We start from the raw sequence: 18923 nt of genomic DNA on the forward strand, positions 1-18923 counted from the left end.
ACTAGGTGACAACAGTAGATACAGTGCTAGACTTAGTAACAGGAAGACTTGAGTTCATACCTGATCCTGGAAGCTACTTTACTTCTGCCCACCTTAGTTTCCCCATATATAAAATGGGGATAATAATAAAACATATCCATTTAATCTCTCCCTGCTTCAGTCTTTTCATCCATCCAATGGGGAGAATTTTATCTCCTACCCATCTCTGTAAAAATAGCATTTATCTCCTAGGGTTGTTGTGAGGATAAAATGAGGTATTTATAAAGCACTTTGCAAAGCTTAAAGTGCTCCATAAATGCTAGCTGTTTATTATATTCCTTGGTGGATGGTTGTGAGATAAGTATTTTGCAAACCTTAAAAGCACTTATGTAAATGTGACATTATTTTCTTCTGAGATGTCATGAAATGACATGAAATGGTGAATCCTTTAAGTATTGAAGGACTTTTCTTCTCACTAATCACTATCTTTGATTCAGATCCCCAGATCACTAGCCTCTAGTAGCTCGGGAAAAGACATGGAGATCATTTTTGCTGGGCTGGGTGGAAATTGTATTTGTCATATATATCTTTAGTTTTATTTTTTCCTCCTCACAACAAGAACAAATAGGAAAGATTTTTTTTTTTTTGCTTTATTTCAGCACTCCAACAATAAAGCACTACAGAGTGGTGAGGATAGGAGCCAACTACACAATTGAACTGGAAAAGCCAGTAAGTCATTATCTTTGTTTTAACTATCTTTGTTACAGGTTAACTTGGTCCAGACTTCTGCCTCTAGAACTATAAAGAAGGTTAAAAAAAAAGATGATTCTTTATTGCTCAGGAAATTTGTGCTGATGAAAAATTAAGAGCATTGAGGCTAGCAGATTCTCAGGGTGGGGAGTGTCCAGGGGGACAATTTAGGATTGGGTGGTATGGGAGTAGGGGTGGAAGGTTGTAAAGATTCAGGAAGTGACAGCAGCCCTTTCCCTTGTTCTCTTTACACAATTCTTTCAAAATTTAGATTATGTTTAGGGTGAGACAGAACATAAATTTTGCTAGACATCTGACTTAAATTCCCCCAAGTACAAAAGTTTAAAAGTTTTTTTAGAATTAGGATGAAGCGGGGCAGCTAGGTGGTGCAGTGGATAAAGCACTGCCCCTGGATTCAGGAGTACCGGAGTTCAAATCCCGCCTCAGACACTTGACACTTACTAGCTGTGTGACTCTGGGCAAGTTACTTAACCCCCATTGCCCCGGAAAAAAAAAAAAAAAAGAATTAGGATGAAGCAGAGAAACTTAGGCTTTCTTAAATTCCATTCAATTTCAAATCTTAAAGGAAATGCTTGGGAAAATGGTCCTCCCTCTCTCCCCATACAACCTCTCTTACTTCTTTCACCTGCAAATTAATTCTTTTTTTTTTTGCGGTCACCTGAAAATTAACAGTGGAAGAGGTGAGGTAAAGAAACCCTTTCCTTCATTCTTTTTTTTTTTCTTTCTTTCCTTTTTTTTTTTTTTAGTGAGGCAATTGGGGTTAAGTGACTTGCCCAAGGTCACACAGCTAGTAAGTGTTAAGTGTCTGAGGCTGGATTTGAACTCAGGTACTCCTGACTCCAGAGCCAGTGCTCTATCCACTGCGCCACCTAGCTGCCCCTCTTCCTTCATTCTTTATGCCATTATGGGTGCTTCCATTTCATCAGTGGTTGGGGAAGTGATCTGATTTTTTGGACTGAGGGAAAGAAAGCAGCTTAAAGTCATAGGGCAGAGTCTGAGGAAGGAAGCTGATAATGCTTCAGTTTACAGGAAACTGATGGGTCTCAAAGAAATGCCTCTTTGCCCTGCCCCTTGCTTTCCCAGTCTCATTGCTTCCAACTCAATGGAGAGGAAGAGGAAAGCCATAGAATTTCCTGTGTTGTGACCACATCCTCTAGAGCAGAGAGAGGATGCGCTTTAATTGGAGGCAGCAAAGCAGCTGGCAGACTCATCTCTCATTTGGTTTCTAGCCTCTAACCTTCTCCTAGAATCCCTCAGTTTCTATCCCTGGTTTAGCTTTTTAGAACATTCTAAATGTGTAAAGGCAGATTAAGATTGAGCCCATCGGGATGACTGCACTAACCTCAACCTTTGGGGCAGTGGGTAACCAGCATTGTTTGAGGAGGGCAATGACTAGGGGAAGAGGTGACTCCACCAGCTAATATTGAAATGGTATTTTTTATTTCATATAGTATGAAATGTAGTAATTTCATATAGTGTGATACTACATCGTTGATAGTGTATGAAATTGCCTTTTTTGTGTGATTCCTTTTCATCTGACCTTGATTTTCATTTTAAAATGATTTCTCAACTTGTATAAAAGTGTGTGTATGTGGGGAACATGCACATTGAGCTAAGGGCTCAGCCTCCTTCTGCCCTACACCACTTTACCTGCCCCACTGGCTAACACCCCTCCCCAGTTTCCCTGGCCACCCCTTCAAGCAGACATTAAATGGTGGTAATTCTGTACCTCCTGAGGTGTTGTATTATGTTTTATACAATTAGACTGGGCAGTTGTAGGGAGCAGTTATTACTAGATTGGTTCTGTGGTGATTAGACATAACCTGTGTTCTACCTCTTATGTTTTCTGTCTTGTTAATACTCAGGTGACACTCCCAAACCTCTTCAGTGTCATTGATTATTTTGTGAAGGAAACTCGAGGAAACCTAAGACCATTTATATATTCAACCAGTGAAAATCCTGGTACGTTTCTTGGTTTGTTTGTTTGTTTGTTTGTTTGTTTTGAGGCAATTGGGGTTGTGACTTGCCCAGGGTCACACAACTAGTAAGTGTCAAGTGTCTGAGGCCAGATTTGAACTCAGGTCCTCCTGAATCCAGGGCCAGTGCTCTATCCACTGTGCCACCTAGTTGCTCCTGTTTCTTGTAATAGTTCAGGTATGAAGTGAACTGTGTGCATTTGCAGTAGGAATGAAAGTAAGAAATTAATGTGAAAAATGGGTAGTTGTCTCCTCTCAATGTGGATATAACAAATCAGTCATACTCCCCTGACCTGTTTGTAGGACAAAGGTCTCAGATCCCCTCCTCCCCCTCAGGTTAGCAAGGTCACATGGTTCAAGGAGCTGTGCTCTCAATTAGGTCCTCTCCAGAGTTCTGTCCATATAAGGAAGTATAAGGTCCACTCCTGAGTTATGCCCATACAAGGAAGAGGGGTAGGAATACTGCGTTCCGATTAGCTAGTTTTTGCCCGTAGATTGTAACCCCGACCAGTGATGAAAAAGGGGAAGGTCCATTCGCGTTAGGGACTAGGGTATAAAACAGGGCCTGCAATCCCCCTTTCTGGGCACCCACTAGCTGCACACTAGGGTGCCTCCTTCTCATGAGAAGAAAATAAAGCCTTTGTCACCTCGGTCACCTCGCTGCTGAGTTCCTGAGAATTATTGAGAAGAGGATGAATTTTTCCCTCACAATTAACATCAATATTTTTTTTAAAAAAAGAACTGATATGGGGGGAAATGGGGTACAGGGTTTGGTTAGGGGTTGGGGTTTTTAGGAATTCCTCTTTAAAGAATTACACCCTCTTGCACACAAAAGTAGTTAGAATAAGATGGTAGTTTATTTAGGAGCAAGGGAAGGGAAGGGGGGAGGGAAGGGAAACCATGAAAGAAATCCTTGGACTTCTCATGGGGAGATAGGCACAAAGCATGTGGCTCAGAAGTACCAATCTCCTTGAGCAGTAGACTGGCAGGTACTTTTATAGAGGACTGATGGGGGTGAGGGGTGACCATTTGACTGTGGAAAGTTCCTTTAGTGAGGAACCACTGGTGGTAGCTGGGGGAAATGGGTGAGGAGTGGAGGACCATACCCCACTAGAGGAATTGGGTGAGGGACACAAAGGCTGCAGCCACACCCAAATTTATCTCCCCAGGGGTAAGGGAGACCAGAATGAAGGGTGGAGGTCCCAAAGCTAGCTCACTCCAAACTGGTTCCGCTTATCTCTCTAGGGTATCTGTCCTCTGGTTTAGTTTCTCAAGGAGAAGATTCCTTGATGTGCCCCAGAAAACTTCTGGGGTGCTCTGCACTCCATGACAGAGATGTTTAGGAGAAAGAATTGGTAATATTTGGTAACTGTTTGGGTGTGGGGGTGGGGGATGAACATTCCCAGAGATGAGAGATGGAGTTTTTAGTTGAGTATAGAGATTTAAGCCTGGATGAATGGGAGAATTACCGTGCCTTTCACAGAAATAAAGTCAAAATAAGAAGCTGATCTGGAGGGGAAAATAATGAGTACAGTCAGTTGTGTTAAATTTTAGAGGCTAGCAGAACTTCCAGGGGTCAGAGTTCAGCAGGCAGTGGGGAATTCAACTCAGTTCAGTGAACATTTATTACTCATCTGTTACATGCAAGGTACTCTACTAGGCTAGAAGAACACAAAGTGAAAAATAGAAATAGTCCCTGAATTCAAGGTACTTCACATTTTGTTGACAATATGAAAATGGAGATGGTAATGGAGAGGCAGGAATAATAAAAGGGGGTGAGTTGAATGAGGTGAAGAGGGCTGAAAACAAGCAACCAGTCCGTAAATGTGGGTCCTTGTGGTGATTTAGAGACAATCGGGTGACAGTTTAGAACATAATTGTTTGGTTTGTTTGCTTTTTAACTGCTTATGGCACCGTTAAAGAATTTTTAGCACAAAATCCTTGCACCATTATCCCAAACCCACTAAATGGGAACCACTGGGTTAGGCCAATGACCCTTAACTTAGGATCTGTAGAAGCTTCTTCCCTTTGACTCCCTCAGAACTTTAGCTCCTGTAGCAGATGGGAGAAAGGTTGCTTTTTCTATTGGACACATTCTTCCTGACCCAAAAGCTGCTCCAGTAGCCTTAGAGTAATTCATTTCAATACAGTCATTTTCACCTGTAATACCCTTTTGGGAATTTGATGTAGGCAAGTGGCCAGGGACAAAGGTATGAATACTGTCTATGCCTTGGAGGCAAGTCTGGCAGGACTTTTCTTATTCGATTCAGGTATTCAATCTTCAGACCTTTCCTAGGGGAGAAATGTTTATTTGCACCTGAAAGCTGTTTTCTTTAATTTTTTACGGCTTTGTCTTTTAAGCCTATGCAGAACCTGTGCTGGAGCCTTCCTAGTGCATCCCATTTTATAATCAAGAGAGAATTAACAAGAAAACAGTCATTTACTTCCTCTCCAAAATAAAGTTGTAACCCTCCCAGCAGAACATACTTTTAGATACTACTTTTCTATTTTGTTTTTATATTCCTAGTGACTAGCACATAGATTGAGCTTAATAAAGTTTGTTGAAGTGATCAGTATGGATGTTATAAAAGCTATTTTGTTAACTAGTCTAATAATTCCTGGAAGTTTCTGTTTCTCTTACATTCCTCCCCCTCCCAAATCTGACTTATCAAACATTGGTTAACAAATGCCTTTTTTTCCCTTTAAAAAGCTTTTACAAATGATTTTTACTTTCATGATATAGCACAGAAAGAAAAGCTCCCTTCCTTAGCCCAATACCTCAGGGGGCACACTCAGGGACACTATATCCCCTAGATTTCTGGGGTAAGTGGGCTCACTCAATCCATAAGGTCCCCTCCTAGGAGCATTGATGCCGAGCTGGCTACAAAACCCTACTATAGACTTCTACTCCCATACTACCAGATTCCTGTAGGTTAGCTCTCCTGACTTTAAAAAACTATTAAGAATCTCTAACTAACTAATGAAAGCCTCTAGATTAATCTCTTGCACCTAAAACAAATGAATCCCATCTATTTTCTAGGGGTCAGGTCTTCTCTGAGGGAGAACATCCAAGGTTTTTCCCTTTACATTATCTCTGTTTTTGTCTTTGTGAAAGGGAAGAGAATCCACAAAATTTTCCTCTCGAATAGCCATGAGTCAATGTAAATATGCATAAATTTTCAGAAGTATGTTATGTGACTTTTTTCAGTGAAATAATTCAGACTGACCTAACTGATCTCATATTCAGAAGATGTAATATGCATATTGAGGTCAATATCTAAGTGGATAAACCATTAGCAAATTTATGAATTAAGAATTAGGTTTATACATTTATTACTAAGAATAATCTTTTTTTTCCCAGATTAATAATTGCCCTAGGCTGGTGATTCTCAAAACTTTTTTGCTCAAGATTTGCTATAAAGAATTCAAGGCATTAGGAGAGACTTGCACAATGCATAAATTTTCAGAAGTATGTTATGTGACTTTTTTCAGTGAAATAATTCAGACTGACCTAACTGATCTCATATTCAGAAGATATAATATGTATATTGAGGCCAATATCTAAGTGGATAAACCATTAGCAAATTTATGAATTAAGAATTAGGTTTATACATTTATTACTAAGAATAATCTTTTTTTTTTCCAGATTAATAATTGCCCTAGGCTGGTGATTCTCAAAACTTTTTTGCTATAAAGAATTCAAGGCATTAGGAGAGACTTGCACATGTTTTAAGTATGAGTTGCATACATTTTGTGGAATACTTAGTCAAACTCAGTCCACATTTAGAGAACCATTGTTGTCATCATTGATTGTAGGTGTTTGTAAAATATTGATATTATACCTTGATTATGGGTAGCAAGCTATTACAAAAAATGTAGCCATTCATTGCTTCTGATGTTTTTATTTATACAACTTGACAGTAAAACACCAAGAAAATGAGGTTACTTCTTTACTTTTTTTTGTTCCTTTAGGACACACAAAGGCAGATTCACCTATTAAAATTTCTCCATGGAGGCAAGAGCAACCTCTTGTGCGACCAGTGATCAAAAATGCTGTTAGACCTCATGTGAATGATTATGTGAATGGTGAGAAACACAGATTTATTTTTCTTTTCAGAAATATTGGCAACTGAACTGAAAGCTACTTTAGAGTATGGGTGATTCACATTTTAAGTTCCCAAATGTTTTTTGAAGGTAAAACAATGTTTCATATTTAGGATGGAAGGTCAGCTTATATCTTCTAGTAATAATGTAGAGTAACTTTATTTTTGGGGGGTGGGGTGGGGCAATGGGGGTTAAGTGACTTGCCCAGGGTCACACAGCTAGTGTCAAGTGTCTGAGGCTGGATTTGAACTCAGGTACTCCTGAATCCAGGGCCGGTGCTTTAGCCACTGCACCACCTAGCTGCCCCTGAGTAACTCTAATAATCTGGAGTCACTGTTACCTATGGTAGAGGTACTGCTCATCTCTATTTTTACTTTGAATTATATTCACCCTTTAGCGCAATTCAGTTTCTTAGACTTTGTAATTTCCTATGGTTTTCCTAGTTTCTCTCAATTTAGGGTTATAAAGTTGTATTCTCAGAGAACCGGTACCTAGAAACACAATTACCGCTACACCTTGCTCATTCTGCCTCCTAAGATGTGGTTAGCATTTGTAACTGAGATGATTTATGATTACATGCCATATCAATTCAGGAATAAAAATAAACTGTTTCTCAAAGCATAAGTTATTTAGGAGAAACCAATGTTTTAAATAAAATGAAAAGAAAGTGGCACTTGAATATGCTAAAAAAACAGAAAAAAATTAGTTTGGGAGCCAGGAACCTATTGACAACTATTGTCCTTTTTAGAAGGTTATTTATTATTCTTGACTAATTTCAACATTTCTTCAACAGAATTTCCAGGTTGAGAATCCAATAAAATGAGAAGGGAAAAGAGAGAAATGGAAGAAAAAAGTGGACACTGACGAAAATAAAATTATAAATCAACCTGCCTGATCTTGGGAAAACCTATTTCAAAAATTCTTTCTAGCAAGATTCCTTGGTGTCTCCTGATTTTGATGAACAGTCACACCCAAGCACCACACGTGTGGAATGTTGTTTTGGTAGAGTCACCCTCTTATACAAAGATTACTACTGTGAAGGATCTCTGGGCATGTACATATTCTCACATCCTTTTATAAACTGACATTAATCTCTGTAAATGAAATTTGAATTCTTTTTGTGGTTTGGTTAGTCTAAATTAATTTCCATATACTATTCTCCTAAAAGATTTTGTTAAACTGTAGTAGTTCCAATGCCTCACTAGGCCTTGTTTGAAGTTTGACTTGAACTTTCCACATTTTAATTTACCAGATAGGGAAGCATTTGATCATTAAGATGAAAAACAAAACAAAACACTTAATCCAGTGTGGGAGGACCATAATTCCCAGTCTTCATTATTTAAAATAAATGAGCCTTATCTTTTTTTTTGGCATTTGGTTTCCTCTTATTTTACTTTCTCAAAGGATTTCAGACTCATGGTTATAAGAGATTTCAGAAATCAGCTAGTTCAACTGCCTCATTTTATAGATAACTGAAACTGAATGTTCGACATGCCTAAGGTCACATTAGAAAATTAGGTTATCTATAGTTTCTCACCTTATGGCTAGAGATAATTTACAAGGTGGGGATGGCAATGGAGACTGGTAATGGAGCCTAAAATTGCAAAGTTCTCTATAAAGCTATTTGCAGGTGGTGAAAACACAATTTGAGGCACGTTTGAGTTCTGCTAGATAGACATCTTAAATTCTGCTTGCTTTTCAGCGGTGATCAGAAGACTGGAGTTATTAGGGAAAAAAAATCAACTATTTATTATAGTCCAAGTTATAAAACTGGCTGTTAAAAAATGCTGATGTACAACATTGGAGAGCAAGGAAATTCTTAGTGGAGTGGGGAGGGGCACCACAGAATGAAATTTAAGAATCATTCAGTGGATTGTGGGTGCATCTTAAGTAGTGGAAGATAAGTCAGTTCTAAGTTAATAGTATGAGCAACTGGGGCAGCTAGATGGTGCAGTGGATAGAGCACCGGCCCTGGAGTCAGGAGTACCTGAGTTCAAATCCGGCCTCAGACACTTAACACTTACTAGCTGTGTGACCCTGGGCAAGTCACTTAACCCCAATTGCCTCACTAAAAAAAAAAAAAAATAGTATGAGCAACAAAAATAAATAAAAAGAAACCAAATCAATCCTAAGCAACATTAAATATATGGTATAGCCTACAAGGGTTGGGTTAACCTTTTTGTGTCTTGGACCCTTTGGCAGTCTGGTGAAGCCTATGAACTCCTTTTAAGAATATACAAATGCATAAAATAAAGTTGCTAAAGAAACCCATTATTTTAAAATAGTTAAACAAAATATTTTACAAATTGAATTCATACATCCCAGGTTAAGAACCTATTATCTAGAACACAGGGCTGATAATGTTACTGACTTTGCCCCGAATAAATCATATCTTAAAGACTGTGTATAGTTCGGGACATTATATATTAGTAAGGACAAACACAAATTACCTGTCCGGTGCAGGAGAATGACAAGGGTTATGAAAACCACATCATTAGGATTCAGTTGAAAAAAAACTAGGATGTTTAGTCTACAGAAAACTTCAGGTGGAATAGATAATGTCAAGTACGTATATGATTTACACTAGGAGGGAATAAACTTGTTCTCTGCGCCGGAGGGTAGATGAATGGGTTTAAGTTATGAGGTACATCTCCATTAAAGGACAAATTTCCTAATAACTAGAGTCTCTAAGAATGGAACCATTTCCTTGTGTTCACTGGTGCTGGAGGCCTTCAAGGAAAGTTTGGATGGTTATTTGAGATATCATAGAAAAGATTCAGACTTTAGGTGTAATTTGGAGTGTATGTCCTCTGAAAAGGGCTCCATTTCTGAATGACAGCAACACTACTTTCTAGATCAATGCTAAAAAAAGAGCCATAATTATGGGTAGTTCAGAACCAGTCTAACTCATCTAGAACTTTCATCACTCCAATAGGTGCTAATATTTTGTTTAACACAAAGAAAACTCTGCATAAATCTTGACTTACACATACTGTGAAGGGATAGGGTAGATGGCAACTGAACTTTTTCCCCCCCTAGAATAATTTAACAGATTCCAAGCCTTTAATTCTTATTTCTTTATATTTTTGAGGGCTGGCATATGGTAGGTCCTTGATAAAATGTTGAATTGCTACATTTCTATGACCATCCTGGTAAAGGAGATAGTCCTCCATAAAAGACATCATAAACTATAACTCCTGGCAAAGAAGCAGAACAAAGGTTGAAAATTAAATATTGCATTACATAAAATGCAAAACATCAGAAAAGAAACCGAAAAACCTTTAATTACAAAAATCTGGAAAAAATGGAGACACTAAGAATAAACATGGTATTTTCCAGGAGGTTATTTATTTTGTTTCTGGATTTCAAATGCTGCACTGCCACATCAAAAATATTGAGAAGGCAGATTCTGAATCCTATTTGGATTTGCTGATCCCAAGAAAGCCCGTTTTTGCTAGTTGGAGTGATCAACAGGTTATCTTGTAAAAGGCATTCTAAGGGAAAATCCTGTCCTTTTAAAATAATCTTGTTTTTACATTACCTACATTTCTCCATGTGACCTTCCCACCCCCTCTTAGAGAAATTAAAATCTGTGTCAGCTGGTATGACTGGATGAATACCTTCATCGTCATTATCACCATGATCAGTACCATCATCATCGTCATCAACATCAATTTAAAGCTACGATTGACTTTGGCGATCCTCTAGGTCACTCTTTCTCCCTTTATAAAGGAAGAAACTGAGACTTTAAAGAGATGAAGCTATTTACCTAAGCTTGCATGCGGCAGAGCTGGGATTTGAATCTAGGTCTTCTCACTAGGAATTTATGGTTCTTTCCACACCACTCCTTTTTGTGGTACTATCTAATCCAAATGAGACAGTACAGTACCTGCCTTGAAACTGGGGGAGTCAACAGGGGTCACTACTGTTTTCCTTTTGTAATGAGCACCATTTTTTCTTTTCTAAACAAAAGAAGAGAATTTAAGTCTGAGGGCAGTCAATTTCATCTTTGAATCCCTACCAATGAGCAGAGTGCTTGGAATCTAGTAGGTGCCTAGTTCATGTTTTATTGGGGTGAGATGCCCAAAGGCACAGAGTTGGTAGCACACCCAGGACTAGAACTAGGCCTTTCTACTGCCAAGTTCCAATATTGTTCCACTGAATTGGAGAGAGTGCACACACAAAAACAGAAATGTTCAACTACAATCTCAGGTACTCTGATTCGTACAATTTGTGAGGACAACTTTATAGATCAGAAGTAACAGTAACTTCTTTTTTTTTTTTTTTTGGTGAGGCAATTGGGGTTAAGTGACTTGCCCAGGGTCACACAGCTAGTAAGTGTTAAGTGTCTGAGGCCGGATTTGAACTCAGGTACTACTGACTCCAGGGCCGGTACTCTATCCACTTCGCCATCTAGCTGCCCCACAGTAACTTCTTAAAATGCACTTAAACCACAATACTCTAAATTACAGATCTAGTAGAATTAGGACTACTGGTAGTATTTTCAAAACAGTTGCTGTTGATACTCCTTCACTGCTTACTTGTACCACCTTGATTTCCAGTGGGGAAGAGTGTGTAATAATGCTCCAGGATCCCTTAATTAAGGGTTTTCCTGTCAGCACCCTACATTTAATCTCAAGATTTTTCTCACAGAAGCATGAAAATAACTTGGTATAAATTAATGTAATACAAAATTATATTTAATCTACATTAATGATGGACCAAGACACAGAAATATCTTAAATTAAAAAAAAGATACCCATTTTATGAATTTAATTATTTTAATAAAAAAATTACCTGATGGTCCTGTACAAATCATGTTTACTCATCTATACATCTAATATTTGTCACTGATGTATGTAGATCTCACACTAGAGAAATGTACACATGTACAATTAAAGGGAGAACACTTGGAAGCTCACAATGGCTTTCCAATGGGGGTAAGAAATGATCAGATTGGAAATAACTATTACTTACAGAAAAGGTTGTGTCTCAATGGACATAGTTATAACCATAAAATGAACTTAATACTGATTTTGTTTATACCTACAAAAGGATTTTGACACCCGTAAAATATGCATTGATAGAAAAGTTACATGTTTAGACCTAAAGTAACCATGAGATGGAAACCACTCAGGCCTCCAAATTACAAATAAATAAATGCATGGGTATCAATAGCCATTAATTGCATAAATTAACTCCTGGAAAACTCTCAGTACTGTCTCATAACAAATTTGAGCGTGGCATCAAGGACAAAGTCTTATTTTAAAGTTTATGGACTGGGGACAAAATAAATCACAGGATTTTGGACTTCCTCTGAATATGTTAAAATATGAAAAGCAATTTATTATTTCATTTGGACTAGAAAGCAATAGGATATGAACCATGAAAAATACTGAAAATACTGATGATTTTAAAAACAGCTACTTCTAGTTTTTCTTTGACTACCCTGCCCCATTTATAGCAATAGAGACTTAGGCAGTGATAGACATTTTTTGCTCACATATCTGGCAAAGTGGATATTTTTATGAGAGCAGATCCTAAAAAAAGGAAAAAAATCCAAAATTCATCTTTCTAACAAGCAAAATCAGTGAAATAATTTATAAGTGGTATAAAGAGAGGAAATGATATCCCTTAGTAAATGCACTAAATTGGAGAACAATATGAGCTAAATGATGCAAAAATCCAGTTTTTAATATCTATCTTTGGTATTTTTAAATGAGGCATCTTGAATAATCTTCTCATATTGACAAACTGAAGAACGCAAAGGGTAGCAAGGAGGGAAACATAACGGCAAAATGACTGCAATGATGTTATAAACTGTTGGTTGCTTTAGACTGCATGATAATTCCGAAGTTAACAATTATTTACTGACCTCACTGACTTTACAGTGCTGAATAATTCATCATTTTAAAGAGAGTACCCGCATTTCTATCTGTTATGTCCCAACAAATATAATTTATGTTGATTAGGGCTTTTAGAAAAATCTATCCCAGTCCACCTGGTCTTGGGAATGGGCAATAAAATAACAGATTCTCTTTTCATAATCAGAATAAATGTTAAAAGTATTACATTTTAATTATAATTTTCTATTCCTTTGCAAGGATGCTCTTCTTCTAAAGCCTCCTAGAGATTTGATGGGCTGTAGAGGAAATCAGATTTAGTGAATTCCCAATAAAAACCATTATAAAACATCTGACATTTTAAGAATCAGGATTAGTTATGTTTTCCATTCGACTCCCTTTAATCTCCACATAGACTATAGGTAGTTTTCAGAATTAGCATAATTATTAGGTCTAGGTCAATAGGAAACCTCACCTGATCCATATCTTACAGTTTATAAACTGGTGTTTTCAAGAGAAGGCCTGATTTATGGGTTGGGCAGATAAAAAACTAACTGTGCTGATGATGATGATGATGTAACAGACTGGTCAAAACCCCTTACAAGAAGCAGAGGAGTGCTGCTCATAAAAAGAATTTTTTTTTTACTGCACAATTATAAATTGTCTTTTTTCTAAGACATCCACAAAATAGTTGGTGTTTGAGTTTCAAAGCCTAATCATTTGACGTACTGGAACAAAACAAACACTAGAACAAACATAGAAATAACATGTCTCAAATTTTCAAAGTCCACAAAAAAATGATTCCAAAAAGCAGCTTGTCTATTTCCATTTTGTAAGACTTTCAATTCTTGATCGTTGTTACTTCCTTAGACCTTTTTTGCATTTGAAAAGGATGACATAAATATATTCTTCCTGTTTTCATTCACTCAGAATAATACATATATTTCTGTTGTGGTAAATGTCATAAAACGGCATTCCAGTTCTGTAAATGACATTCTTGTGACCAGACCAATGTATGAAGATAATAGGGACAAGTGTACAATAAATTCAATTCTGTTTTACAGTTCTTCAGTGCAGTTTCCTACTGAATTTTCTTTCTTTTTTAAATTAAGGCTTCATTAAAGAGAAATACATAGTACCGTATTGTGACTTTTAAAAGTTACTCAAGCTAAGTACACTCCTATCAAAAGAAGTGGTCCTGGAGTGATTTTCAAATTGTTGTCAATCGTCTTGACTGAAGTAGTATCTTACTGGGGGTCCTGGCAAATCTTCATCACCATCATTTTCTGGGGCAAATGATACGGTAAGATCTACATATTTCTTTTCAGTTGATGGTTTCACAAGCTTGTGCATTCTATGAAGAAAAATCAAAGATTGATTCTATATAAAGGTACTCATTAACAACTCTTAGAAACAAAACAAAAAAGCTCTCCTTATATCTTGCTACCCAGATGATCTGCCATATTTTTTTCCCTCTCTTTCATTGAAGAACTTTTAGAAATAGTAACTTCTGTCTCTACTCTTTTACCTTCCAACTCCTTAACCTCTTACAATTTGTTTCATCACCACTCTACACACACTATTCTAAGGTCACCAATGAATTCTTTTTTTTTTTTTTTGCGGGGCAATGGGGGTTAAGTGACTTGCCCAGGGTCACACAGCTAGTAAGTGTTAGGTGTCTGAGGCTGGATTTGAACTGAGGTACTCCTGAATCCAGGGCCAGTGCTTTAACCACTGTGCCATCTAGCTGCCCCCCACCAATGAATTCTTTAGGAAATCAAATGGAATTTGAAGCACGTGACTTCATATTCCCTATGACGGCATGATAATTATTTTCAATCATTTAAAGAGTTGTCAGGTAAAAAAGGATTATATTTGTCCATTTTGGCTCTAAAGCAGTGGTGTCAAATTCAAATAGAGATAACTGCTGCCAGCTGCATATTGACTTAGAAAAGCACAAATGAACATTATCTATGTTGTACTGTGTTTTTATTTATTTTATTAAACATTTCTCAATTACAACATGGTGGGCCTCCAGGAAACTGGCTGAAAAATTGACACTTCTGCCCTAAAGGCCAGAAGTTTTTCCGAAAGTCAAATCTAAAACTGTTTCACAGTGCTTCCAGGTTACTCTTACACATTATTGCCTTTTCCCAAATCGGTGGAATAGTCATATTGGTTGGTCTCTTTTATTCCTCAGATATGACATCTCCATGCTTTTTCACTGTCTGTCACCTATGCTTGGAATGCTTTCCCCTCCTTCTACCTCCTCAAATCCCTGGTTTACATCAAAATTTAGATCTAGGGCAACCTTTTACATGAAGTCTTTTCTGATCCTCCTACAACTGCCAGTGTCCTCCCTCACAAAACAATCTCGTATTCATGTTGTCTCCTGCTAGAATGTGAACTTGCTGAAGGCAGGAACTATTAAACTTTTTCTTTATATGCCTAGTGCATATAAATGCATAGTATTTGGTACAAGACAGATACTTTAATAAATACTTATTGATTGATTACATGCTGTATAAAGCCCAGAAAAATAAGATCCTTAAAGGGTAGGGCCTGTTTCCTTTTTGACTTTATATTTCCAGTATTTAGTCCAGTGCCCTGCACATATTATTCAATAAATGTTTGTTCACCTGAACTGAATCTAGACATCTCTTTGTTGTGCATTATTTGTAGTAAATTGTTAATGCCACCAACTACATAATTTATCATCAGTTGAATGGTTTTTGCTAATTTCAATAATGAATATTAACTAGTTAAAAATTTTAAAATCAAAAATGAAAGTCTGCAGCCTTTTGCCCACTTAATTAGTTTCAGCAGTTTTGGGTGCAAATCTGAAAGGGTCAGTACCTTCCCAAATCCAGACTGTTGGATCCTTATTGCTCTTGTCCATATGACTTCAGACATTTATAGCACTAAGCCCACATAGATGTGGCAACTTCTTTTATAGCATTTATTTGTTAATAACTAGAAATAAGATGGAATGTTTCCCCCTAATGTGACACAAGAGGGTAAAAGCAGACAGTCATTAAAACTGAAACAACAAGGATTAAAGATGGTAGTAGTGGAAAGAATTCAAGCTAATTTAACTGGTCTATCAAAATAGAACACTTCTGTGAATTACAATTCAGTTCTTGCATTTTGTTTTTTTTACCATATACTTTGGAAAGGAGTTTTGTTTTAAGAAAATCAACGAGCTTTACATGGGGGAAGATACTTGTTGCTTCTTTGAAGACTGACTTTTAATACAGAAAATTATTAATACATTTAAGGTGTGCCTACATACAGTACTGTACTGGTATGATTGCATTGGTGTTAGAAAATCTTCATTTGCTTAGTATGGATCTAAGCCAAGATTTTAATACTGGTGGATCTTTGGGGTTAAACATTTTGATACTTACGTCAACTTTAATCTTTTTATATGACCAGGCATTACAGGAACATAAAGCATCTTGACTCCCTGTACCACCATTGTTGGTTCAATTCCATACTTCTCCTGTGAACATCAAAAAAATTTTTTTTAAAAAAATGGACCACACCAATGTATAGATATTTATTTTAAGTACTAAAACTGTTAAGCCTTATGACCAGATATTGGACTACAGAGTTCATATGTCTTGAAAAGTAACAAATTTGTGGCAAAGGCAAGATAAATGCTGAAGATTATCTGAAACATGACTGAAACCATTACTTTTGAATCTTATAGAGAAAAAGAAGCATAAATAAAAGTGAGGATAAGTGCTCTCAATAGAAGATGCTATCTATTCCTCAAACAATTTCCCAATAGGATGAATCAGAAGGAAATTGAAGGTCTTACCCTGACAGCATTTATGAAATCTGAAAGGGTGAAATCTTCTTTTCCATGAATAGTCCACCTGTCCCAGATTGTAAATGTTATTCCATTTCTGTTATTAAAAAGAAAACAAAATGTTTAGGATGTTTATTGTGCTTCTTTTTAATAAAAAATACAAGTTCAATTTGCAGTACTTATCTTTTGTTAACAATTAGAAATAATTGTAAGAGAGAAGGAAAAGCTACTTCTTGAATATTTTTTTAATGTTTGATTCTCAGTCTAGAGCTCTGTTATCTATACATCATATCTAGGTGGGGGAAATATGATTCTTACATATGAAATAATGAACATCACAAGAATATACAATTAAATTTGCTCAATTTTGTCACACATACAGATTGTGCTATTGAGGATCAAAGGAATGACATCTCTTTGGCTCTCTGCATATTTAGGAGTTTTAAAGAATAAAATGGGATTTAGTGGAAGAAAGGACAGTAAAGGGAAAGAGGTTCAACAATTTTTCAGAATATAGAAGAATTTTATTTTTTAAACACCTGCTTGTTGCATACCTGATTTCAATTTTTTTAACTTCAGCTGTCTCGGTAAACACTATAATTGGAATGGCTAAGTTAAGGAAACAATTTCTATAGGCTTCAAATGGAAGGCCACCAGCAATTTTGATCAACTCCAGTGCAACCTGAATATAAGAAATAGACCCAATTTAGTAATAGATAATATTTAATTTACAATACACTATGATACCCATTACTTTACATTCTTCTCATCCATCATCTCAGGTATTTCTCAGAAAAACAGAAACAAAAATAAAATCAATTCTAGGTAACTTGTATAGCCTTTGGAATAGTGAGCATTCACCTTATCTTTCATTCCCAGACCCAGAGCCACTGTGTTATTTTCAACTACATGCAGTACATGAGTATCCTCTACCTTCACTGCCATACTTTCTGACCCTAAATCAGAACGATAATCAAATCAAAACCACCATTCCTAGAATCAATCATCCTTTCTTACTCTCCTGTACAAAAACACTCCTCCTTGACCACTTAATGACTACTTCCTTCTCCATAAGTATTGTCATCCCTATCAAAATATAAGCTGCTTTAAAGCACACACTAATTTCACTTGCTTTGTGTTTGTGTTCACTGCTTAGCACAGCGCCTGGAACATAGTAAGTGCCCAATAAGTGCCTGTTCATTGTTTATAAAAAAGTTTTCTGTAATATCTTCTATGATATCCTCTATATCTTGTTGGATATAAATTGTCCCCTAACCATGAACCTGAGAGATACCTCCATTCTATTCTTTTCCAGAGTAAGATGCTCATATAAATTTATTTATTTATTTTTTTACCAAATTGCTTTTTAATTTTCCTAATACTCATCAGATTGGGAATCTTTCCCTTATCAGTTTATGTTTTAGGGTTAATTGACATTAATATTCATTACTGTACACTGCTTTTACATCTTGCTTGTCCAGTCTGTTCAACTGGTCTACTTACCCATTTTTAATCAATACCAATTAGTTTTGGTGTTATGCAAGACATATATGGAATTACATATAGAGAGCTGAAAGCCATTTTTCAATAAGTGGTCAAAGATAACAGTTCTCAAAAGACTATTATAAACTATTAATTACTCAAAAGATTCCTTCAAATAACTAATAAGAGATACAAATTAAAATTGAGTTGGTCTTTGCAAATTGTCAAAGATTACAAAAAAGAAAAAAGTCCATGTTGATGGGCTGTGAGAAGATAGGCACAGTGGTATGCTACCGGGAGGCATTATAAATTGGTCCTACCCCTCTAGAAAACAATTTAGAATTATGCTTAAAGAAAAAAAAAGTGATTGAAGGGAGGTAGTGTGACAGAGTGGATAGAGAGCCCTAGAGTTAAGATCTAACATAAAGTCTTACTTCTGACACATACTGACCCCTCAGGCAAGTCACTTAAACTTTTAGGTCCCAGGTTTACTCCCTGACTGTTAAGTTGTGGCATAAGTGCTGATCTGCTCTGGTAGAAAAAATTTCCTATATTAATATAATTACAGGTCCAATTTAGAACAAAGGTGAAATCTAGAGGAAGGCCTTTACCATATTGGGTATAGCACTATGGAGGACTTATTAGAAGACATGTATAAAAGACCCATTTTGATGACATGAAACAATCACACAAGATTAGAATACAAGGATAGTTTACACTCTGCACATTAGAGAGTGTCCATGTCAATGAGATTATGGATCCATAGAGGACAGAATGGTGTGTATTATATTTTAGAAAAACATTCATCTAAAATGATTCAAGTTTCTCTGGGATGACCCAGAGCTTTTCCACCCTACACTGCTGGAGAAACAAATGATTCCTCTGTATCATATGTGTATTTCTCTCTCATTTCTTCAATAGCTTACAAATCTGTAATACAATATTAAACTAGGG

At 36.6% G+C, this 18923-nt stretch overlaps 2 protein-coding genes across 3 annotated transcripts in view; one reads left to right on the plus strand and one right to left on the minus strand.

The window, feature by feature from the left end:
* STAP1 (signal transducing adaptor family member 1) overlaps positions 1 to 7873 on the plus strand; it is a 57459-nt gene extending 49586 nt beyond the window's left edge. The window contains exons 7-10 of one of the 2 annotated variants that reach the window (XM_043970856.1): positions 639 to 708; positions 2616 to 2712; positions 6699 to 6812; positions 7624 to 7873. In XM_043970856.1, the coding sequence (XP_043826791.1) occupies positions 639 to 708; positions 2616 to 2712; positions 6699 to 6812; positions 7624 to 7637 (295 nt within the window). In that variant the 3' untranslated portion in view covers positions 7638 to 7873. Of the gene's footprint in view, positions 1 to 638; positions 709 to 2615; positions 2713 to 6698; positions 6813 to 7623 lie in introns of those variants that run through there. The other variant, XM_043970857.1, reaches the window with a different exon arrangement.
* A 5010-nt stretch (positions 7874 to 12883) lies between these two features.
* UBA6 (ubiquitin like modifier activating enzyme 6) overlaps positions 12884 to 18923 on the minus strand; it is a 70718-nt gene continuing 64678 nt past the window's right edge. Inside the window, exons 30-33 of the mRNA XM_043970855.1 lie at positions 17042 to 17169; positions 16497 to 16584; positions 16081 to 16175; positions 12884 to 14027 (exon numbers count right to left, since the gene is read on the minus strand). Coding sequence (XP_043826790.1) covers positions 13895 to 14027; positions 16081 to 16175; positions 16497 to 16584; positions 17042 to 17169 — 444 coding nt within the window. The 3' untranslated portion in view covers positions 12884 to 13894. The remainder of the gene's footprint in view (positions 14028 to 16080; positions 16176 to 16496; positions 16585 to 17041; positions 17170 to 18923) is intronic.

This window comes from Dromiciops gliroides, chromosome 6 (assembly GCF_019393635.1).
Source record: "Dromiciops gliroides isolate mDroGli1 chromosome 6, mDroGli1.pri, whole genome shotgun sequence".
In the NCBI taxonomy this organism is placed as follows: domain Eukaryota; kingdom Metazoa; phylum Chordata; class Mammalia; order Microbiotheria; family Microbiotheriidae; genus Dromiciops; species Dromiciops gliroides.